Source organism: Schistocerca nitens, chromosome 4, assembly GCF_023898315.1.
Source record: "Schistocerca nitens isolate TAMUIC-IGC-003100 chromosome 4, iqSchNite1.1, whole genome shotgun sequence".
NCBI classification, from domain to species: Eukaryota; Metazoa; Arthropoda; class Insecta; order Orthoptera; family Acrididae; genus Schistocerca; species Schistocerca nitens.
In genome coordinates, this window is record NC_064617.1 from 346,692,016 (window position 1) to 346,718,266 (window position 26,251).

Sequence of the window (26,251 nt, forward strand, 5' to 3'; positions counted from 1 at the left end):
ACCTGGATGTAACACTTTGTAGGGATATAAAATGCAATGATCACATTGGCTCAGTTGTGGGTAAAGCACATGGGACACATTGGTTTATTGATAGCATACTGAGGAAGTGCAATCACTCTACAAAAGAGATTGCTTACAACTCACTTGTGTGACCCCTTCCAGAATATTGCCCAAGTGTGTAGGAATATCAACAATGTAGGAAATGACAGATTGCTACTTACCTTCTTTACAGTAAGTAGTAATTGTTTTTCCCTACATTGTTCCTATACCTACCTGGAGTTTCAAGTGTTGGGAAGAATAGTATAGGGAATTATGAGGATCCAGGACCTCATTCCCAGGCGGCCGGTCCCCTGCAGAGTGTACGTCTACGCTCCTCAAGACAAAAGTATAAGGAGTAGGGAAAAAGCATCTCTTGCGAGTAGGTCTGAGCCAAACCCACGATGAACTGAAGTGTTGAGAAGCTGCTTCGCTGACAGAGAAGTTCCAAGAGCAACACAATTCCATCATGGCAGCTAATGGCAATGCCAAGATGGCTGAAATCAAAACTACAAGATGAAACACACCTAGACTGACGACAATAACGACAACAAGTACACTCAGTCCTACCACTCATCCAAAGCAGAAACAAGTGGAGATGAAGAAATTGAACAGGACGGTGAGGAAGGTGAATTTCAAACCCTCCCGCCAAGGAAAACCATCAAGAGAAAAACTTCTGGTGATGACAGTGCACCAAACAACCACTTCAGGACTGCAGAGTAAACTGATTTGAACCACTCGCCAGAGCTGCATAACAGATCTCTGCAACCAGCACAGCTGGGGTAACATACCAAACTAACACATCAACCAAATCCCCATAAACAACAACGAGCATCCCACTGATCACAATACAATATCCAGGACCCTACCTGACATTAAATGCCACATTAAAAAAGCATTTGGATGGCCCAATCAAGGCAATCCACAAGGAAAAAACTATAAAGTACCACTTCGAGACCACCAAAGACCAGTAGACCACCATGGACTCCTTTAGACACCACAACATAACTTCATAAATCAACCACAGAATGAGCGTCACCCAAAGGTAGTCATAAATGGCCTTCCTGAAGCAGCGACAGATAATGAAGTACAGGAAGACCTCAGACTGCTGAACTTCCAGCCTCAAGGCGTACACCAGTACAAAACTAGGAACTCCTAAACAAAGGACCTACACTGACATGGATATATTCTATGTCACTGTACAGAAGAAACCAGAAAATGAGGTTATCTACTATGTCAGATATACACTGACAACAAGGTGACTTGAGTCGTATAAACACAAAGACGTTTGAGCACAGTACAAGAAATGCCTGGGATTTTTCCACACTGCAAAATGCCAGCCAGGTGTGTGCGATGTGGAGGTGACCACAGAGCAAGGGACTGCAAGCATCCAATAAATGCCCCCCCCCCCCTCCCACACTGTGTTAACTGCAACCAGGACAGCCACCCAAGCATAATTTAGGGGGTGCAAAGAGTTTCAGAAGGCCATCAGGGCAGGACCTCATCCCCAGGCGGTCGGTGCCCTGCAGAGTGTAAGTCTACGCTCCTCAAGACACACATAAAAGCCTCATACGACAGCACTAACAGCCAGAACAGCCCAACCAGGAATGAACAGGACCATAATGCCCACGCCAGCAAAAGCACTTCGAATAGGAAGACAAACCTGGGCCAACACCTGACAAAACAATGCCACCGCCTCCAGAAACCAACCACAACAACCGATGAATACCAACCAACAAAACAGCAGGCTGCCAGCCATCATCAACATCTTCAATCAAATCAAAACCATATAGGATCACTTCCAGTGGACCATCATCATCTCCACTGCCACATGAACTGTTTACAACTTCACAACTGCCCCAGACCTCATGTCCCAAGTCATGTCAATCATCAGGGGAGTGATGAATTTCTTTGGCACCTCTCTTGAAAATTAGGCCCACAAGAAGAACAAACCTCTGATTTTGCAACTTCAATGCTGCAGGGCTGAAGCACAAAAAGGACACCATCAATGAATTTGTGGAAAACCTAAACACAGATGTACTATTCGTGACAGAAACTAGCCTACACCCCACTCAGACGTTCAATTATGAAACAGGATATGCTACAGCATGGACTGTGCCATTTAACAGGCAGGAGGATCGGCCATCTTCCTACGGCCCCACATCATGCACAATCCCAAAGCTACATAGCCACAAAAGTCAGCACAGAGATGGTGCAAGGCAAAGTCACCCTGGTAGCGGCATACCTCAGCCCAAGTGCGGTCAAATGAAAATGACCTCTTACAAATTTTCAACAACCGTGAACGTATGTTACTCAGCGGGGACCTTAATGCAAAAAACGCAGCATGTGACTCACGTCGAAACAATGCTCGAGGAAATCATCTACATGACCTGGAAGGTAACCTGAATGTAGTAATCATGGCCCCAGAAAATATAACATATATCCCATTCAATCACCAACACCAACCCCAGATGAACTAGACATTTTCATATAAAAAATCTGGACCCGGACCTCCACCTAAGAACACTTTGAAAATTAACTTCCAATCATCTCCCAATAGCTGGATACATCAGCAATTCAATCAAACCACCATGACTGCGCCACACCACAAGCATGACTGGGAGCAAATATAAAGGCGGCTTAACAACAACATCTGCCCAAACATAGACCTCAGTAATCACAAACGAATCGAGGAAGCCATAGGATCATTGACAGACAAATAAAATCCACCCACAGATGTGCATCCATGAAAGTGACGTTTCAAGACTCCAATTTTTACACACTTCCACTCGTAATCCGGGATCTCAAGTTCTTAAAAAATCAGAGCACGACACAGATAGCTTCAAACTCGTAACACAAAGCACAGAAGAGAAATGAATAGACTAACCACAGAAATCCACCGCCAACTCCAGGAATGGAAAGCAGAAGTATGGGCAGACTGAATGACTGGTCACGAGCTCAGAAATAGGGAGATGGAAACTAATTAAAAACATCAGAGGTTCCAAACAAAGAAAATCGGCACATAGGGGCCACTGTCGCGTTGTTGTCCTGGAGAGGGATCAATCAACATGCGATTGGCTGACATCTTCTCACAGCCATCTCTTCTCTATCATTCCCGACTGGCATGCCGGCGCTTGACTTTACACCGTAACACTAGGAATTCACTACAAACCTCTCCCATCCCCTATGTATTGCTCACACAGGGATCTTGAGAACAAGACTAGACAAATTACGGCACACACAGAGGCAGTCAAATCACTCTTCCCATGCTGCATATGCGAATGGTACAGGATGAAACCCAAGTGACCATGGCGCATACATACCCTCAACCACCCAGTTCGCAGTGATTTGCAGAGTATGGATTTAGATGTAGATGTAGAAAAGGTGGGCGTACTGGGTGATTGTCGGAGTAAGCGAAGAGATTTATTTGTGTGAAAAGTTTTGGAATGGATAATGTTTTGAGGAAATTTTAGATACCATGTGACACATGGGAGGCAGGATCATATGAAGCAGACATGTTGAAAAGCTGACAGAAACCCTATTTCACTTACTCACAGTATTCTTGACCAGAAAGGTAGAATTACAGTTAGCAGGAAGAATAAGATCAGGATATGGTGCTAGGTCATCGACAGCTGTTTGCGCCACCACTATGAGGTTTGACACTTCGGGGAAGAAAGATGAAGCCAGGTTGGAGTTGCAGAATTTCTGGAAGGCTACCATGCCTCTGAAAGAGGAATGGAGGGAAGGGGAGGGATTGCCTACAAATGTGTAGAATCTAACTGTTAAGTTGCTCGACTCAAAGAAATGTTACAGGGAGTTTCATTTAGTAAATCACAATTACTGTTGATTTCTTGTACAAATATGTCATTTCTGTTTGAAGCTACTTGTGTGAACAAAGCACTAATTTTAGACCTGACTTGATTTCAAGATATAATTAATTACTCTCTCTCTCTCTCTCTCTCTCTCACTCACTCACTCACTCACTCACACACACACACACACACACACACACACACACACACCTTCCCATTTCCTGTTCCACTTACAACCAGCATGTGGCATTAACAATGTTCGCAAGCTTACACGTCACCTCCAATTTATACGATTTTCCATTAACAGCAAGTTTTGTGAGCCCCTCTCAGGTGCGCAGTCTTGTGTGCAATCTTGCACTGCCATAGAGAAGAAGAAGTTAGTTTGCATGTCTGTGGTGATCAACACGCTGAAGCCATTTCTTCAATTTCCTGAGGGTAGCAAATACATTTCAGAGCTGATCGTTGCACCGTGATGGAAAACAAACAGAGTAACACCTTCAGCATCCCAGAAGACCGCAACCATGAGTTTACTGGCTGAGGGCGTGGCTTTGAACTTTTTCTTCAGAGGAGTGGTGACGTGGTGCCACTAAATGGATTTCTGTTTAATTTCTGGTTCAAAACGATGAACCCATGTTTTATTCCCTGTGACAATGTTTGACAAAACATCATCACAATCAGCCTCTTAATGTGCAAGCAATTCCACACAGATGGTCCTTTGTTGCTCTTTATGATCTTCTGTTAGGTAGCGAGGAAACCAGTGGGCACACACCTTTGAGTACCCCAGGTGATGGATGACTGTCAGTGCAGGAGTCATTGCTGTGTATGGCTAGCCGGCACACAGGAGATTGGACATGTTTGCACGTCCTTGTTGTGTTGTTGACAGTCACCTCACCCAACAAATCTCCGTGCTCTTGTTCACTGCTAGGTCACTGCCTACAAATACCTGCGATGCTCTGGTTTTTTACCAAAAGAAACTTAATGAAAGTCTCTACTATGAATGCACCTCTGTTACATGTGCTATTTTGAAGGCTATGTATAGCGCTGCCACCTACTGGAACTTCACAAAACTATAGCGACTGAAGTGGGAATAATCCACAATGTCCCATAACAAATTCCGCAGATTTTCAACTGAAATGACTGAGAAAATATGTGTCACATTGCTTATTGAACATCCCTCGTAAAATGTTCTGTATGGAATGTTGTCCTGTTTGGTGCTGAAATGTGGACACTAAGGAAGAAAGACAGAGAAAAGCAGGAGGTGCCATGTGGACACGGCAACGTATGGTAAGAATAAGCTGGATGAATAGAGTGAAAAATGAAGGGATACTGAGAATATTGAGAGAGCAAAGACGATTACTGAGTATAACAAAAGAAAGAAAAACTAGATTGGACATACATTTAGAAGGAAAGAGATACTTATTAAACAGTCTTAGGGAGGTATGTGGAAGGGTAAAGGGGGCAACAGAGGAAGGGACCCTGGATGATGTAATGGAAGTCAGCACATACGGCAACATTAAGAATGAAGCAATGGATTGCAGGATATGGAGAGACAGAAGACTTGCTAATACAGCTGAAAATTGATGATGACAATTTCTTACTGTGGTGTCTTCTGCAAGATGCATTGGGTGTTCTGAAGTTGGCCCTATTAAGAGTGTTTGAGACCAGCTCAGAGCTGCCAACCATGACAGGTCTTTGAGCAAATGCCTCCAGGAAGCTTCACAGTGCCACTGCCACCAGTACTATTTACATTCTCCTGACAGCTCCTTAGTGGTTGCGGTAGTCTGTGTTCAGAAGTGTTAGCCGCAATCTGCAAAGCCTCCTACAGAGAAAGTATCACAACATGTTACTGGGCAAGGACTTTTAGTACTTTGGACTCTGTGTATTTTGTCTAGTTTTCTGTCATTCAATAACTGCACAACTTGCACATGGGCTAACTTTTAAACCTCAAAGTCACATGTTTACCAATGAAGATATTAACTAATGATTTTGTCACAGCTGTTTCTTGTTTTAGGGGAGAGTTTCCCTACTCGATAATATGTGATACAGCACTTATACAACCAGTTTTACTGGGTCATACCACTTTAGGTTGATAAGGATACATATTCTTAGATATTCCATGCATGATATTGCTTCAAATGATTCTACAGCATACAGTTGGTCCTAATGATCCAGCCAGATGCCACACAACATAGTCCTGCAGGTTGCCACTTGTCAGACACCTGCAGCTGATGCAGCTCCATTTCACTGTGACATCCACTGTGGTAAGGAGGGCACCACGATCACCGGTCATGGCTGTCACTAGCTTGCATCCACGAGCCACGTGAGTCTGGCCAACTACACATACACCGGGTAACCTTTATAAGACCAACTCCTGATCAATGTAAAACCGACCTCACGGTACAGCATATCACAGTCCTGACAACAGGGCAACCACTGACTGTGACAGCAACATACTCCAACCTTGCCTGCTGCAGTGCTACCAACTGTGACAGACAGATTCTCTTGCAGACTCGCAGAAATGTTATGTTTAAGTGACATTTCTTCTAATAGATGTCGACTATCTTTATGTTCATTTCACTGAGAAGCTATTTATGGTGCTCATGTTGCTGTGTGCTTCTGGTAGAAATAAACAAATCTATATTGCACAATACATTACATTAATTTATTTGAGGACCAACTGAAATACCTGTGTAATGGCAGTACTGCATTATGAAAATGCAGCTTGTTCCTCCCACATCGCCTCTCCCACCTTTGGCTGTCCATATGCTGGAAGACAGTCGGTGGAGCTTACTTCCTCCATCCCCCCCCCCCCCCCCCTGAAAATTCATTCAGGACATTGTGAACAAACTGTACCTGATGCATTCCTAAAATAAACATTGTATCAAGCTAGGTGCAGTTATGGGTAAAGGATACACAGTGTATCCCTCATACATACTATATATATGGCCAGACAAAGGAAACAGAGTGTAAAATTCTACTACAGCGTGCTAAGGGACCTCTACGATCAGGCAGATGTAATTCCTACTAGATTAAGAGACATCAAGCAAATACAAGCAAAGTTATTACGTCTGAAAAGTAAGGAACTGGAGGGACTTATGATAAAATCCAAAGCAAAGTCAGTCCCTGAAGATGAGACTGCTGCATTGTACCACCTTGTCAGACACGCAAAAAACAGAAGTAGTAGTTTCAGGGATGAAACTTCAAATCGATGATGGTACCATAATCACCAGCCAGAAGGAAATAATTAAAGAGATCTCAGTGTACTATGAACGTATGTATGTGTCAGGGTAAAAAAACGAAGAAGAGTATGGTGAGCTCTTTGGTACATATCTTCCACAAAAATCACGAGATGATAATGAGAACATTTCTTTGGACATCACCAAGGAAGATGTATTGGAAATCACGCACAGCTCCCCCGCTAGGAAATCTCCAGGACCTGAAGGACTGCCCATTGAATTCTATAAACTATTTTAGACCCTAATAGGAGAAAAGTTCACCAAAACTGTCAATGAAGTCTTACATGGAAAACCAGTGCCTGCAGAGTTCAAACAATGGAAAATTGTGTTGATCCCAAAGAACAGAGGTGGCAATAAAGAACCTATGGCCAATTTTGCTTTTAAATTCGGATTACAAAATTATAGCTCAAGTAATTAATAAGCACTTTACACCATGCACCGCTGACATCATAGGCCAACAGCAGACTTGTGCTTTTAGAAGGACGATTATACAAACTGCGGCTTTGTATCACGATGTCATTACACTAACGCAGGCAAGTAACATAAAATGTGGACTGCTTTTCATAGACTTCCATAAGGCATTTGATCAAATTAATCACAATGCACTGAATGGGCTTCCTGCTAAAAACTATTGACATCATCAAGAACATGACAATGGGTATTACTGCACAAATCTCCGTTAACTGTCAACTGACAAAACAAATTGAAATAAAAAGGGGTCTTACCCAAGGAAGCCCCTTATGCATGCTCATGTTTGTTATATTGCTGGAGCCTTTCTTGAGACAGCTACAGCACAGGCTGACAGGCGTTACCATTCAAGGAACAAAGACTGTGGTAGGTGCTTACTTAGACGATGTAGGCGTAATCATCAGAGACCAAGCAGATGTGACACAACTAGAGATGTTACTTGCAAAATATTGTTCCACATCAGGTGATCAGATTATGACACATCCAATTCCCATTCATATTAGAAATGTGTGCTTTCTCTTGTCTTTCTTTTCCACTTAAGCAGACTCAGCCACAGCAAAGTGTGCCAAATACTAATGAACTTGCAACTTACTAATGAATTTGCAAGAAACATGCCAAATCACGTAACAATATCACATGGATCCTGTAAACTGGTAACATACAGTGTAGGAGTCCTCATACTATAACAGTACTGAAAAACACAGTGACATCTTGCAGTTTTTCCTCCCTATATTCTCTCAGATCATCTAAGCTCTTGTTACTTTTCAGGAACAAGGCACTGCACATTTAGTACAGAGAAGTCCAGTGCATAAAGCAAAAGTGAGATCTGGATTATATTGAAAATCCTGAAACTGCCGTAGAGTGTGCCATTGAAACTACAACTCAAACATTTGAGGTTTACTGTCCATTTCTCCAATTCTGTTCAATGTCAACAAACAGAAATCTGCATGATGGTAAATACTAGTACCTTCATGCACAATGGCCATAGACATGACAAAAAACCGCAAATTGTTTTCATTTTATTGTTCACTAAGTTTATGTGGCAGTTCCCTTTTAAGGAATAAATAATTAAGGTAAGATGACCTGAATAAGATACAAAAATCATGAAATTTGTTTGTATTTTTAAAGACAGAGAGTACCTGTTAGGAAAAAAATTGTACAAACAACAGTTATGAAAATGACAGACAGTAAAGATGACACTAAGAGGAAGTCAGGCACAACAAAAATACTGTTACACATTGAGCTTTCAGCCAAAGTCTTCTTCAGAAAAGAAAGAAAAATAGGCCCAAGTGCCCCCCCACCACACACACACACACACACACACACACACACACACACACACACACACACACACACACACAGAGAGAGAGAAAGAGAGAGAGAGAGAGAGAGAGAGAGAGAGAGAGAGAGAGAATTCATGCACACATGACCACTACCTCCAGCCACATTGGCCAAGCTGCAACTATTGCATTGGACTAAAGTAGGAATCGGGAGTGAGGTAGGGGAATGGGAGGGATACTAGGGTACAGTTGGCGTGAGAGAAGAGTGCTGACAGGCACAGCATCCAAGGTGCAAAAGGCGGCAGGATAAGGCTGCCAGGCACACCGTCGGTAGGCTGTGGTGCTGTGGTGTAGGGTGAGGGGTGGTGGAGAGCAGAAAAGGAAAGGAGCACCTGGGGGGGAAAAGCCTGGTGGGTGCATTGGCAGAGAGTGCCACACAATGTGGGTGATGGGACAAGAGTTAGTAGAAAGAGAGAGAGAGAGAGAGAGAGAGAGAGAGAGAGAGAGAGAGAGAGAGGGGGGGGGGGGGTTGAAAATTATTGGGTGGAGGCTGTGGGAATAGTAGGCTATTGTATGCTGAGGCAGAGATAATTTTGAGAGCAGAGAATCAGTATTAAGGATGACTCCCATCTCCACTGTTCAGAAAATCTCTACCCAATAGCTTCCCCCCTGTCCTATGTGTGCCTTTCTCTGTTTCTCTGGCAATGCACCCACCAGTCTTTTCTGTGTACGAGATGTAAACTTGGTAGCGATGTGAAATGTGTTTTATTCATCTCATAACTTACACAATTTCAGAACATATGTCTGATGTACAGGAGACATGTCAAGGTTACAATTTGCTCATTTGAAATTTTGTCACACATACAATAATACTTTGTGAAGAATTAAGTTATTCAAAATTTGTCAAACTTACAGTATTTATATCTACTATAACCATCACAAATTTTATTCCATTTGAGGGATCCAGCTCAAAGTATCACTTCATGCTTCATGAAATCTTCCACAGAGTAATAGCATCGATCAATTAGAAAATCATGTAACTTTCTTTTAAAAATATTTATCTTTATATTCATTATGTCAAACCCTTTTATTGTGTTGTAAATTTTCATGGCTTTATCCTGAGGAGTCTGAACATGCAGTTTTAAGCAATGTGAGGTGAGCATAAAGTTTTCTTTATGTCTTGTGTTGTAAGAGTGATCAAAATTATTTTTTATCTATCTTACCAAACAAAAGCGCTGGCAGGACGATAGACACACAAACAAACACAAATATACACACAAAATTCAAGCTTTCGCAACAAACTGTTGCCTCATCAGGAAAGAGGGGAAGGAGAGGGAAAGACGAAAGGATGTGGGTTTTAAGGGAGAGGATAAGGAGTCATTCCAATCCCGGGAGCGGAAAGACTTACCTTAGGGGGAAAAAAGGACAGGTATACACTCGCACACACACACATATCCATCCACATTTCCACGTGGAATGTTTCCCTCTGTTATATTCAAAATTATTTTTTAATAGATCAGCTCTGCTGCATAGGAAAAGAACCTCCTCAAAGATGTATAAAGAGAGGACAGTTAATATTTTTAGGTCATTAAATAATGGTCGACATGATGCCCTTGGCTGTGCAGTGCACATGTTGCGAATGATTCTTTTTGCAACTTTAAAATTCTTGAAACATTTCCCGAGTTCCACAAAAAATTATGCCATATCGAATAACATATTCAAAACAGCTGTAGTATGCTATTTTCCTGGTGTCCATATCGGTGGCACAGGCTAAAATTTCCATTGCAAATGCAAGGCTGTTTAATTTATATGCTAGATATTCTATACGAGTATGCCAACTTATAGTTCTGTCTAAGTTAATTCTCAGGAACCTTACTGAGTCAAGTTCTTCCATTTTTGATTGTTGTGAGTGATAGAGATTTCTTCAGTTTCTGACTGTTTGGTTTTAAAACTCATCATGGGGATATTTGAAATTTTTAGCCTTAAGCCATTCAGACTGAACCATATTTCCTAGTTACTTAACATATTCACGACACTCTGTGCTATATTGTCAGAATTTTCATTTTCCATTAGGGCAGAAGTATCATCTGCAAACAAGGTTAAATGAGTATTTATATTGAGGCGCAAGTCATTTACATAGAACAGGAATAAAATTGACCCACAGATTGAGCCTTGAGGAAACACCATGTGTGACAGTTTTCCACTCTGAGATGCAATCTGCTCCATTTGAAGTGAGTACTACCCTTTGTTTCCTTTCCATGAGATATGATTCAAACCATTTCAAAGCAATATCCCTTACTCCATACCTGCTGAGTTTGAAAAGCATCATGGCATGGTCTACAGAGTCAAATGTTTTTGTAAGATCACAGAATATTCCTGCGACCTTGGCTTTCCTATCTAGTGATGAAGTAATTTTTTCAATAAAAAAAAAAAAAAATTGGTTCAAATGGCTCTGAGCACTATGGGACTTAACTTCTGAGGTCATCAGTCCCCTAGAACTTAGAACTACTTAAACCTAACTGACCTAAGGACATCACACACATCCATGCCCGAGGCAGGATTCGAACCTGCGACCGTAGTGGTCGCACGGTTACAGACTGTAGCGCCTAGAACCGTTCGACCACTCCGGCCGGCTTTTCAATAAACTTATTTATCGCATCTACTACGGTTTTACCTTGTTGGAAGCCAAATTGGTTATGTGAAATGATATCATTCTGTGTGATGAAGCTTTGTATCAGTAAAACAGCAATTTTTTGAAATGTTTGATACGACAGTGAGTATAGAAATGGGGTGATAATTTCCCATAACATCTTTTGATGTAAAGCCAATATTTTCTCAAGTCTGACAAATGTTCTAAAACTCCATGAACACTTACTTTCACTCCTAGAGTGCTGCTTATAAAAATTATTTTTACACCAAAGTGAAGTTAATGGTGGAAAAACAAATTATGACTTTCCTAATTAATGGCAGCTTGCATAACAACAGAAACATTGGAAACAGGTTAATTATGGCTTACTTATGAACAGATAGATTGTATAATTTTTTTGGAAAATTGTATCGGTATCATTTTAGGGCACCTTCGCCTAATCACACTTAATGTGCACGAGTAAATTATGTGAAAACACTGTCACAAACTTGTTATCACATAAACATCCCAAATGGCAACAATTAACTTCAATGAAAAATAACTGCAATATTTCAAATGAGACTGTGTATTGGATCAACTGATGAGTCTGATAACAGATGTTGGTGCACCCCGTAAAAAATGGTGGCATGTGAAGTCATATGTTTACAAACAGAAAGAATGGTACAACAATATTTATTTTTTGTTTACATCAGTTTTTCAAAATGAAACTTGTGGTGGCAGTCTGACATGTCATAGCAAAAAGTTTTGATTAGTTTGGAAGCCAACACCTTGGTTGTGACCTTAAATGGCATCAAACACATCAGTTAATTTGTGTTCTCTGTCTCCTATTGTATTACATAATTCTAGTACAAAATATCACAAATATATTAAATTGCAATGATGTGGTACTGATGCTGTGCCAGTGTCGCATTTTCCTAAAAATTGCCGTTCCTTAAAGATACGTTATCAAAAGCAAGACAGTGTCATAAACAGCAGTGTCATAATTGAGAAGTGTTTGGGAAACATTTTTTGACTTACATTAAGGAATAAACGTTTCATCTGTGTCAGATTTCGTTAATTCACATTACTTGCAATGGGCTAATACCACTGCTTCCTGGGTTTAGGCAAAATATAAAATTAAATGTCAAAGCTGTGAACAAGTTGCCACACCTGTAACATTTTGTTTTACTGATGTTGGAAGACCACTCTGCACGCAGAAAACACCGAGTTGCTGTTATTGGCACCGCCGGCCTCACTTTAATAGCGTAGATAATGTAACAAGAATTAAGTGATGTCTATGATGCAAAAGTTGCTAAAAACAATTTAAGTAACAACTTGTTGATGTACATCAAACACTTACCATTTGGATCGACCGCTTCTTCATAGGAAGGTGGCGCACTGTTCTCGGGCGTTACATGGCCGAGAACTGATCCTGGAAAACTATGATACGGCGGAGGGCGGCTTGACTGCGACTCTGAGGACTGACAACCAAGAATGGGTTGCGAAGATGTCGCTGGGCTCTGGCCATCTGAATCCTGCCACAATGGAACAAATCAACAAATTGTTCTGATATCTACGAATCATATTACCTCCAATCTCACTCATAATATCGTAAGACTTTTCTCCCCCGACTCCACTGTTGTAGCAACGTAGGCACAGCGTCTCTTAGAATTTCCTGATGAATGAATTGGCAATTGTTTTTTCAACAAGGGCGCATGTAATGTGCAAGTGTAACACACCTGATTCCTATACAAGTTCTCATAGGGTGTTTCCAACTCTGCCATGTTCTGGTCAAAGACCTATAGCAATTCTAGACACTGTTACATTCTTCGAATTACAGTATTTTCATCACGGACACACATGCTCTAACTCACTTTCACATACTAGCTACCACTGTAGGCATAGTCAAATGTCAAATTCGAATCGCCGTAAGTCGCATCCTCGATAACAGTACAAGATCGAAAAACACTGACTGCGACCGTAATAATTGCGTCGATTGTTGCACTTGGATGCAAAAGGACTCTTTCGAAGCTTGTTTGTAACCGTGTCTTAACCGCGATAAATTTCGCATTTAAGCTTGCTATTGTATTTTCATATGGGTAAAGTGCATAATTATTTTGTGCAGCTGCCTATTCGATCCATCATGCATCAGCTTTCACTGCAAAAATAAATATTAAGGCTGTAATCGCGCAGCTCTTCTTTCTCATATGTTCGATAGAATGCGTTCTATGGACTCTGGTAACATCAGAAAACTCTTCCTTACATTTATGGGTCCATACAACCGAATGCTCGCCACTAATTTTATTGTAGAACACGATCATAAGACAGATATTTGGTTTGTAGAGTGAATTTTATCTTACTCACACCATTCCTCAGCGAAACGGAAAGGACCGTCACCGTTAAGCGACCTCACCGTTCAGTAGTGAAGGGTTCACATCATAGCCTACTCACAGTCTTGGACTCTGGCCTACTCTACACCAGCCGGAGTCTTCAATGTGACAGCACTGCGCAGCTGTCAAACAGAAAGCCAGTCTCGTACAATGGACGTCATGTTGCATATTTTGGAAAAGCTGATTTACTCTGTAACACGGGCAACTGTACATTAAACATTTGCATACAGAGCTAATCATTGAATATCTTCCCCGTTAAATATGCAGAAATGTAATTTTAACAAGTGTCAAAAATTATGAAACACGAAAACGGTACATTGTGCACAATGCCGGAATCAAGTACCATATATGAGAGGGTGTGTCATATGATCCTACATAAAAGCAATGCTACGATTAACACACATGCACGAGAACGAATCAGTAATACTGTTCCCATGAAATGAGGAAGAATGGAATTTTGACACTTGGCGAAAATTATGATGCACAAAAACTAAATATTGAGCAGCTGTCAAGTATACTGAAGATTGTATGGTATACAAAGAATGTTAAAAAACAATTTTTCCATAGTAACAAATGTAACAGATGGTGACACATTGCTATCCTGTATTGAAGCACAAAATCGTTTGTGACCTTACTATGCAGTCGTTTAATTCAAAGCAATTTTACTACCTGTTTCCTTGGTTTAAACAGCAAGACATACTGGTAGTGATCTATGTCTTTATGACAAGCAATACTCTTGTGATGAGCTACTTTGATAGATTCACTGCAGAGGTTTGTATATCCTAAAGTAATTGCTCAAAGAAAAAAATCTAAAAAATACAAAAAGCAGGAAAACAGCAGTGTGAACACAACTTCCATTTAAGTAACTGTTTTGAATGTGTTGTGGTTGGATAAGATTTTGTGTGGTTCTGTTATGAACTAGTGTCCTGTTTTATTGCCGCAATTTCTTAATCAGAAAAACCAACATGTAACAACAGAATCATATAAACACATCAAAAAAAGTTTTGCATCACCCAAGAACTCCTGAAGATATATGTTCATTGTGAGTATTGTATCACAGACACAGTCCTTTTGACTGTTCAGAGATGTCACTAAAACCGGCCAAAGATGTAAACAACCATGCATGAGCAGCGCCTATTAGACGGAAGGGGTTCGACATCCGATCTGATCCAGTCAGTCACCAGGAAGGAGGTACACGGCTAGTGTTATCTTTAGTTCAACCACGCCTCAATACCGCAGTTCGATCGCGTCTGCATTGTTACTTTGTATCAGCAAGGATTCTCAACAAGGGAAGTGTTCATGGAGGAGATACAGATAGAGACAGGAACTGTCGACGACATGCCTCGCTCAGGCTGCCCAAGGGCTACTACCGCAGTGGATGACTATTACATGTAGATTATGGCTCGGAGGATCCCTAACAGCAACACCACCATGTTGAATAATTCTTTTTGTGCAGCCACAGGACGTCGTGTTACACCCAAACAGTGTGCAATAGGCTGCATGATGCGCAACTTCACTCATGATGTCCATGGCGAGGTCCATCTTTGCAACCGCGACACCATGCAGCACGATACAGAGGGTCCCAACAACAAGCCGAATGGACCACTCAGGATTGACATCACATTCTCTTCACCGATGAGTGTCGCTTATGCCTTCAAGCAGACAATCGTCAGAGACGTGTTCGGAGGCAACCCGGTCGTGCTGAACGCCTTAGACACTCTTCCCAGCGAGTGCTGCAAGTTGGAGGTTCCATGCTGTTTTAGGGTGGCATTATTGGGGCCGACATGCGCCGCTGGTGGTCATGGAAGGCGCCACGGCTGTAAGATACGTGAATGCCATCCTCCGACCTATAGTGCAACAGTATCGGGAGCATATCGGCGAGACTTTTGTCTTCACAGACAAGAATTCGCGCCCCCATCGTGCACATCCTTTGAGTGACCTCCTTCAGGATAAAGACATCGCTCGACTAGAGTGGCCAGCATGCTCTCCGTACGTGAACCCTAGTGAACCCTAACGAACATGCCTGGGATAGATGGAAAAGGGCTGTTTATGGACGACGTGACCCACCAACCTCTCTGAGGGATCTACGTCGAATCACCACTGAGGAGTGGGACAATGTGGACCAACAGTGCTTTCATGAACTTGTGGTTAGTATGCCACGACGAATACAGGCATGCATCAATGTAGGAGGAGGAGGAGATTAGTGTTTAACGTCCCGTCGACAACGAGGTCATTAGAGACGGAGCGTAAGCTCGGGTTAGGGAAGGAAATCAGCCGTGCCCTTTCAAAGGATCCACCCCAGCATTTGCCTGAAGCTATGTAGGGAAATCACGGAAAACCTAAATCAGGATGGCCGGAGACGGGATTGAACCGTCGTCCTCCCGAATGTGAGTCCAGTGTGCTAACCACTGCGCCATCTCGCTCGGTATCAATGTAGGAGGACGTGTTACTGGGTATTAGAGGTACTGGTGTGTACAGCAGTGTGAATCACGACCTCTGAAGGTCTCGCTGTATGGTAGTACAACATGCAATGTGTGGTTTTCATAAGCAATAAAAAGGGCAGGATTGATGTTTACATCGATCTCTATTCCAAATTTCTGTACGGGTTCCAGAAATATCAGAACCGAGGTGATGCAAACCTTTTTTTGATGTGTGTATAAGAAGGTATTTTCAGATGAACTGTGTAAGAAAGTGATAAGTTTACAACTGTCAGTCATTAACTTAGTTTCAATTTTCTGCATTGCTTCCACTGGTTGACTGACTGGTAGATTCACCAAATTACTGAAATCATGCCTTCAGGTAATTTTGATCAAGTTCTCGGGTGATTCTGCTCATTTACTTGCAAATCTTGAAAAGTGTTAAATGTTATTAATGTCCTCAGCTTCAAAATGCTCGATATATGTATAAAGTTCCGACTAAATAAAAAAACTGTTGATACTATATTGAAAGTAAACAATGATGTATTATATTGAATGTCGACTGTCAATTGAATGGGACAGGACATCTGAGAATTTTGACAAAGAATTATCCTTAGCGTGTTATGCCCTGTGAATCCTTACACTAGTGTGCAGCATTTCGTGTCTAAAAGTAGCCTACTTTGGATATACGTATTCACTCCTCAGTTATTGGATAATTTTTGGGGAATAAGTGCTGGGAATATACAGACTGTTTTCAAGATACTGAAAAGAGCTGTACGAATGGTAGCAAATAGTAGTAACAGGACACACTGTAAAGAGTTATTCAAAAAGCTAGAAATTATGACAGTTGCGTGTGAATATATCTATCACAACACGATGTATATAAGAAATAAATCTTAATCTGTACATCACAAACAGCAAAATACATACCCATGGAACTAAATGTAGACAGTATTTACATCAGAATAGAAGAAACAAGTCAAAAACACGAGACAGTGCATTATACTACAGAATAAAATTGTACAATAGACTGCCACTAGAAATGAAAAATGCAGATGATACCCACACCCTTAGCCAAAGTCTAAAAAATATTTACTAAAAAATTATTGCTACATTGTAAATGAATATTTAAAATAACTATATATTGTAACTTAATTTTCATGAACATTGTACTACATAACAGTTCATGATGTTATTAGAACAGTAGAGGTAAGTATAGGAGCCATACACTGTAAGAGAAACATTTATTTTAATAAGAAATATTGTACAAACAATGTCTATTGTCCTATGGGTGAATAAATAAATAAATAATTTGGATATAATTCAGCTTTTCCTCAGAATTGCTCCATGAATATCTGTATATGTTGAGAACCAGAATACCACTGTTCGCTTATATCACCTTTGTAACAAGTGTTCCCACATCCTGAAACAAGGAACATATATATGAAAAATATTACTTAACTGATGATAATACTCATTTACTGTGAATAATACACTATCTTTTTACCAACATGTTACATATATGCAGTTTATTCTATGACTTCACACCCTCACAATATCTTTTAATATCGTTTTTGTAATAACAAATTGTTGAGAAAACTCGCGTTTACAGACAGAGCAGCCGTCTTTCGACGTCTAGTGGAAACATTCAGCCAGATGTCGCACATCTTGCAACAACTGAAGTGAAAACGATCAGAATATGTATTTCCCTGAATCGGTAATAGGACATCTTCACAGTGTTGCCACTTGTCATGTCTCTGGCTTGCATAAAGCTGGGTTTCCACTAGCATCAATACCTTAAGGTACGACCACATGATATCTTTTTTGTGTTCAACTTTGTGCATGAGCATAAAATTTCAACAGCGCAAGTACAATTGTAAATTTGTGCATGTGTAATTTCCTGGAAATCGATGCCCTGCATAACGCGTATTGCTACCCTCCTTTGCTGGGAATCTTTGTGCATTTTAGCAGACGACAGACAGCTGAGGCCATATATGTATGTGTAGTGTGTTTGCGTTATACTGTGGAGCGATTTATGTGCAAAAATGTCTGTTTACTCCAAAGGAAGCACTCAGAATTTTATAGATGATTGCAGACAAAGAAAGAAGTGTATGGATTACCGCTTCTGAAGACTATTTGAATAAAAATTCGAGATGTGTAGCCCTGAGCGTCACTTATTACATGAAATGTCTTCAGTCATATTTCTGCACGGACTAAGACACTGTAAGTTTCGAAGTAAGAAAACTGAAAAGAATAAGCCAAAAATTTATGAAAAGCATATGCGAAATCTATGGACGAATATTCATGATATGGGAACTTAGAAGTATAACAACTGAGGAGTCTGATATCTGAACAAAAGAAGTGACGAAGTTTGTGTAACTCCTCAGCAAACTACTAAAAATAGAAGTGAAGCATACTGATGGTGCAAAAAAATACGAAACCGAAAAACACGACCTCAATTCTAGTGGATTCTGGCTTCTATGAAATTCCCAAGTTTGTCGAGTATGAGGATGTTAATCAACGTATCATATTTCATTATTAAATACATATGATGCATTGAAAATTAATTAACCTTCACATGATGACTATGGGCCTGCCTTAGGTATTCCTCAGTTTCAAAAACAATCACTTTTATTTTTATTTATTTATTCATGATCCATTTATCCAGTATACAAGTGAACAGCATGGATCTGCATAATTATACATGAGAACAGTACTTAATTATGCTAATAGAGAGAGAGTATGATAGGTCTACAGGAACAAAATGTGCTAATAATTACAAGCTTAGGTATTTCCTGCAGTGAACAGAGGTATAAAACAATCAAATAAAAAATTACAATTATTCCATATTGCAAGTTACAAATTTGATAGAACTGACACACTTTGTTTTGAAATGAGGAATAAATAATTGCATGTAAGTCGACAGTTACTAGCTAAAACAATTTTATTGCCAGCCTTGTTGCAGCAGTTTCGCAAGTAGAAACTGAAATCTCGTTGTGACCTTATCCTGAAATTTGGAGACAAAGTTTTGTCATCGCTTTGTGTTTCTTGTACTTCTGTTGCTTATGTACTTCGTTACCTAGAATGACTTTTGTGTTTTCTTTTTCTGTCACCTTTCCATCACAATAAACGCAACAAGGCAATGTGTAGACACTAGAATGCCCATTTGTACTAACGTTCTTTCCACAAATTTTTGTGTGCGCCCCTTTATTTCAGTGCACCTGTGTTTGCGCACAAAGAAATTGTATGGACATATCTTTACATGTGCATCCACCAGTCACGACTCGCATAAGTCAAATTACATGAGAAAACATCCTACTTTCACACTTCATACCAACTTATGTAATAGTTATGGAAACTGAAGGGCGCTCTACTTTCTTGAATGATGTCGCTTCCCCATCATCGCCTATGGGCTTCAGCAACTACCGTTAGGTGGATCTGCTTTATTTCTGCTCTGGTCCATAGAAAGAAGAGTCTGTTCATTATGTGGAAAGTTAATGCCATGCCGAAATAATGGGCTTAGTATTCAACTAAGTAAATAAATACTTTCTAAAGTGGCAAAATGTTCTAAACAGAGTGATAAGAACATCTCTCTAGCATTCAGCAACTCTCTATATTCACATATTTGTAATAGCATAACACGACATCATTGGGAATGACGAAATCAATTAAAAAGTATTGTAACTGAGAGTGTGAACTTTGTGAAAATGGTATTACTGCAAAATAGTCAATACTGTTAAGGTATTTTCATTTCTGTATAATGATAATAATTTTTTACTTTATTCATTGAGTGTAAATAATACAGTGAAATGGAAATTTATTTGTGGCTTCTGAGATCTGAAACTACTCTTAACCCTCATCAAAATCCTATCCAGATATAACAGTGTTCATATCGACGTTATAACTGAGCAATGACTATTCCGCACAGTAGTACAAATTTAGGCTACAAAATTGAGTACTGCATCAATAAAACAAAAATATATTTACAGCACCTGTGACCTGTCCGAACCTTGACTAACCCTGAAAATAAAAACAAAGCTTTACTCCTGAGACCTTACTTTCGATTAACCTTCAATGTATCATAGATAACATAAAAATTTAGAAACAGTGTTCTTCAGAATGCAATACACGTATTGCAGTGACACCTGTTGCCAGATATTTCCATGTAACTTGTAATTTAATATGAGCTTGAATGGCATCTTACAAATGGGTGGTAGATTTTGTGCAGAGTCAGCAATATCGCTCAAAAGGCTTCCAAAATTGGTTTTAGTCATTCGAAAATGATTTTCTAATGAAACATCGTCCTCAGCAGATAACTACTACATTGGCACATTGGATGTCCCCAAACGATTTCAAGGGGTAGTCATTTCTATATGCAACATTTGTGTGTCCGAGTTTTGCTCATCAAAGTCACTATAAGCTTTCCACCTAAAAGCATAAGTAAAAGTCGAATAAGTGGCATTCAAAACTGAGGTGTGTGGAAATGCTAAAGTGCATTAAGCATAGTAGTGAGGGAATGCACGTGTAAGAAATTCATGGCTGTGGAAACCCAGTTTAAAGTCGGCTGTGGTTCACACATAGCTGACACTACAGTTTCTGAATCAACTATAGTTCACACTAGATAGAACGTCATTTCTATGGCAATTCGCTTAGCTGATTATCGAACATTGAAGGTGATATGCTATGAGGTACAATACATAATACAAAAAAGTTGGAATACAGTATCGAAATTAAGGAACTAACAACGATAAACGTTATTAATGGGCGAAGTAAACGTTATAATGGATGTTCTTGATCAATTTTGAGTGGTATATTGCTCAGAAGTGAAACGTCATTTCAAAACATCAACATTTATTTGTTAGTGAAAATACAGGGTGTTCGGAAACTACTGTTACAAACTTCTAGGACTTGAAAAGGTGGGTGAGTACATTACATTTTGGACAGGAACTCGTGTCCAGAAACATCACTGAATGACGCGATAGTGTGTCAAAGCATCAGCGCCTGTAAATTTATGTACATACTCGCTGATTCTGTGAAGATGTTACGAACTTTCGAGGATACAAACTGTTGAGGGTGGTGGAGAAGGATAAATGTATTAATTTTAAACAAGGATCCCTGTACCAGAAAGGAACGAGTCGGTAGTTATAAGTGAAAAGAGATCTGGTACCTATGACAGTGGAGTACATGTATCGGTGCTGTTGTTGCTAAGACTGTAAGGTAGGCAAGTTTCAGAGGTGGTAGTATTGACCAAAATGAGAAAAAATATCGTGTAAACAAGGGCTCTAAAATGCATAACTTGAGATATATGAGCACTTGTTCAATAGAGGAGATGTGTTTCACACTAGGGAAGAAGAACAGTGCTCATAGGTACTTAGGTATGCATTTTAGAGCCCATGTTTACCTAACTTTTTTTCTTGTTTTGGTCCATACCACCAAATCCAAAGGCCAGTTGTACAATTTCGAGATAAATCCATGATAGTTACCCTGTTAGTTATCCCCAGAATAGCGTTCCCATCCAGTTAAGTTGGCAACAACTGAGGAGGATGCAGGGTATTTTCGTGATTTGTTTCTAGTGACAGTAAATCTTGGTGCCGATCGGGTAAGCCGATTTGGCTTCTAGCTGACTTCGTGTTTGCAGCTCATAGCGCTATGTGCTGGCAGACAGCGAAAGCTTATAGAAAGTAGTCTTCTGTGTACTGTTCGTGTGTTTTAGTTGCTGTGCATTTGTTCATGTTAAGATGACACTCATTTGAAAAGTGGAAAAATATAGTTTAGTTGAAGTTTGTACACTGAAACGTATGGCATTAATAAAAGCTTACATGAGTAGATTATTCAAGATACAGGGATGAAAATCAAAATTTTTATGATACATTTTAATCTTGCTAACCCATCAAATTATGAAAAGGACGATATTGACATGACGTTCTTCTACTCTCATACAAAATATTAAGCTTATCATATGTGTAATTTATATCAGTTTGCATCAAAATCGAAACGGATGAAATAAAAATACGATATATTTATTTGAAGAATCTGACTTAGAATGTTTCATTTTACACACACGAAGTTTAAAATCTTATTCTGAAACTTTTATAAATTTACAAATTGTATTAAAGAAACATATTGTTACATACTTGGTCATGGTTCTCACAAAAAATATGCTTTGATGGTATGCTGTATTTTTTAACTCATTGTCATTAACAGTGACTATTTTCTTTTTCTTTTATTTATTAGCAAAAACCTACTCAAAATCAGACACAACAAGTACTGGTAGTTTTGTGTTCAGAACTCACACTGTTGTACAGTACTAAAATAGTTTTTATAATCAATAATCATAAATTTCTGCAAAATAATTTGCACTTTACTAGCAATTTCTTCATCCAAAATATCCTCAGCAAGAAACTTTCCTACGTCAGTACTAATGAGAACAGAGGCATTGCTAGATGTTTTGCCACCTCTGACGAGAATTGAAAAATGAGACCCACTTGTTTACTACTATTCGCCTCCCTGACAGCCCCCCTCCTTCAGCAGCAACATCCAATGGCGCAAAAATTGCAAATCTCTTCTTAAATTTCTAATCATTAAACTAAGGTGACCAGACAGCCTTATTTTCTGGGGACAGTCCTCAATTTTAATTATTTGTCCTCAATTCGCTTAAAACTGTTTGAGGACAACAAATGTCTACAATTTCTCATTTTCTGTTCTCAATTTTTATTATTTACTAAAATAACTGAAATAGGAATAATGTGCTGAACATTTTAAATTTTAAACTAGAACTCAACTGAATATATGAGTGCAACCAAATTTTGCATCAATTACTTATTTTATTGAATTGTAAGAAAATGGACAAATAATTATTTTCTGGTGCAAATGAATTTTTCCTTGAATTTAACAATTATGATTTACTGATGAGAGACATGTCGAAGCATCAAACTAGGTCATCTGGAAAATTGTGGTGTTATTTCAGTTCTGTTTCAATCAAAATATTTTTATAAAAACATATATATGTGATATTTTTCAGTATTCTGTTTCTTGCGATTACATAATTACATGATGTCTTGTCTGCATTTTCTATTGAGAGCTCTACAGCTATGTTTAGCCACACCAGAGGCGCAGTGGTCTAAACGATTTCCGTTTCGTACTCAGTAGAAACTGCTTTGGTTTTGAATTAGGTATAAGTAATGTATTTACTTTCGTCGAAGTATGTAGAGACTTCAGTAACTGAAATAAATGGCTGCAGTCTCATCATAAGTTGCGTTAAGAGGTATTTCATTTATTTCTTGGTGGGGACTACTTTCTGACGTCTATGTCCATTTTCAAACCATTCGCATTGTAAGTGTGACAATACAAGCGAAATCCGATGTACTGCCCCTGCAGTGTCGATCAAAGTGGCACTCTGGCCAACTCAATAACAGTAAATAGGCCACACAGGACACCCAGTGGAGATGTTTCAATGCAGCATGCTGCAAGTTCATATTTAAGTAACTGTTCCACATGCTTTTGAAAACAATTCGTTGTTTTAGTGTTTCCTCTCTTCCATTCCTTCTTCACATTTGCTCAATTTTTTCGCTGTTTGATTGAAAATTATTTATTTTTCCGCCCTTTGCTGCCCCTAAGACTTCGCCGCCCTAGGCGGCTGCCTAGTCTTGCCCAGTGGTAAAACGGCCCTGACTGAGGGTGATATCAAGATAGTTCGTCCGATTTTCAAAATGTTTCACACACTGATATTGCATAGATCGTCCTCCAGTAATAGACTCATTAAGCTAACGAGCTTATGTCACAAAGCCTGTCAGCTGTTTCTGATTCTTCACTCTGGAGCAATACACGACTCTGCTGAAAGGAATGTTACATAAAAATTCAAAGATAGTCGTAAGAAGTTAATTAAAGGTGAAATTCAGCTCCAGGTTAACGAAGGAAACACGTGCCCACGACCTTGGTGCATCCATCAGCGGTAAACATCTAAGCAGTCCTCTTTAATCTTAAAACGTATAGTATTAGTCAGTTAAGATAATAAGAATTGGAATGCATTTCTTTTGAAAAATCCTCGTTTTTAGTTGTGAAGTATATTTTCGAGAACTATTTTGTAAAGTCCTTCATTTACTGTAAACTCTAGGTCCTAAAAACCGTACATGCAGGCAGGGCACTTCGACACATTGTGGTGTGAAAACTGTGACATATTACATGAGATTAAAAACGTCAGTAATTAACATATAATTTTGAATTTCCCACGGAACGAATCACAAGCTCCTTGTTCTAAAGCCGAATGTAAGCTTACACTGTCTCCCACCAGGAACCGCTACGAGCTGCAAATCCATAACTCCCAAAGTCACGGAGTCCCTAGAAATAAGTATTTTCGACTACGTCATTTCATATTTACTTAGTTGTCGTCTGCAGAAACAGTGTATCTAACATGAGCGATAAGCGTTCCAGACCGCAAAAATTTTCACTTGAGAGCATTTTGAGGTTGGTAGAAACTGTAAAGGAGTTCAAGAGCATAGCAGAATATACAGAAAGTACAGAGATCTGCTTCAAAGAAAATATCAGTCCAAAACATTTACCTAAGTTTGTACGCTACATGTACATATAACGATATGACGAATCATCAAGAGATTAGTTAAAAGATCAGGTTTTGTTGTGTGGCCATATCTTCCTAGATTTCCCAGTAGAGTAAAAATGTGGAACAGTTCCCATCCACAAAGAATTTCAGATAGATCGACAGAGCAGCAGCAACAGATGTACGATTTTTTTAATTCTTTTTTTTTATTCAAGGAAGGAACACTTGAGTATTATGCCCAGAAAAGATTGCAGAGGTTAGAGATTGGTGGCGCCCCATACATGGAATGTAAGTTTCAAGCAGTGTAGGATGTAATACACCACTTGATAAAGTTGTCTACGAAACAATGCCACAGTCAGTTCGATTCAAGTGAGGTAATTCTAGACACGATAGTATTCCATCAAATGTAGTTGTATGGTAGCTGGTGAACTGTGAGTAGGCACAGAATATAGAATCAACTAAGGAATCCGATCTGCTTTGTGAAATAGTTGGTCTTTTCAGAGTGTCCAACGAATTGTGAACAGACAGACATCATGGAGATTGATCTGACTGAAAATCCTGGAAGGTGTTACTAACTAGCTTGCTATTTTATTTATGTCTTTAACAATGATCAGTTCATTACAGCAGCAATAGGTGTTCTACAGAAAGTACCTGTGCTCAAATATTGAACACTATCATTTTGTGCACACATTTTGGCACTTTTTGGAAATATATAAATCCTGTTTGTATGATGTGATAACTATTTATACTTATATTGAGGGCATTTGTGAAGAATAAGATGCCAACATTTACAATAAACAACCATAATCTTTCTTATAATCCTGTGGTAGAAATGTACCTATAGCACATATGCAACCTGGAGGCTGTTATTGTACTTCAGCCTAGATGTTTAAGGGGCATAACTATTTCATACATAATTTTGGCTTGTCCAGTCATTTTCTATAGTTGTCTCAGCTTAAAACTGTCAGTTTTGTTTCCAGAATAAAATTTTTTATGCTCAAACGTGAAAGAATTTGCACAGTTTCAAATGGTGCTGATTCAAAAGTTGCTTGACAAGAACCAGGGAAGGAAAGAGTAACTGTATTGGTTAAAAAAGAGGATAAAACTAAAAATTAGGGTCATAAAATAAAAATTAAAACAAATGAATTCAGAATCAACATCTATTAATATATTACTTTAGTTTATTTTATTTTAATTTCATCAGAAAACTGGAATAATTAACAAATCTGTCTGTTATTCATGTTGTAAAACGTGATACACATCCTTTCAATAATCCTGCTGTCTGTCTCCAATGGACAGAAGGAAACCATCAGACTCAAAAGATTTCAGTGTCAGCAGTAGCTGATTAATTGGTGGAAAAGAAAGAAAAGTATGACATGAGACACAAGCCAAGAGAAATTTAAGAATATAACTTTCTAGCCACTCCTTCCAC

At 39.4% G+C, this 26,251-nt stretch overlaps 1 protein-coding gene across 1 annotated transcript in view; it reads right to left on the reverse strand.

The window, feature by feature from the left end:
* LOC126252832 (transmembrane protein 272-like) overlaps window positions 1-13,390 on the reverse strand; it is a 47,093-nt gene extending 33,703 nt beyond the window's left edge. The window contains exons 1-2 of the mRNA XM_049953774.1: window positions 13,198-13,390; window positions 12,819-12,993 (exon numbers count right to left, since the gene is read on the reverse strand). Coding sequence (XP_049809731.1) covers window positions 12,819-12,993; window positions 13,198-13,242 — 220 coding nt within the window. The 5' untranslated portion in view covers window positions 13,243-13,390. The remainder of the gene's footprint in view (window positions 1-12,818; window positions 12,994-13,197) is intronic.
* Window positions 13,391-26,251: the final 12,861 nt, after the last annotated feature.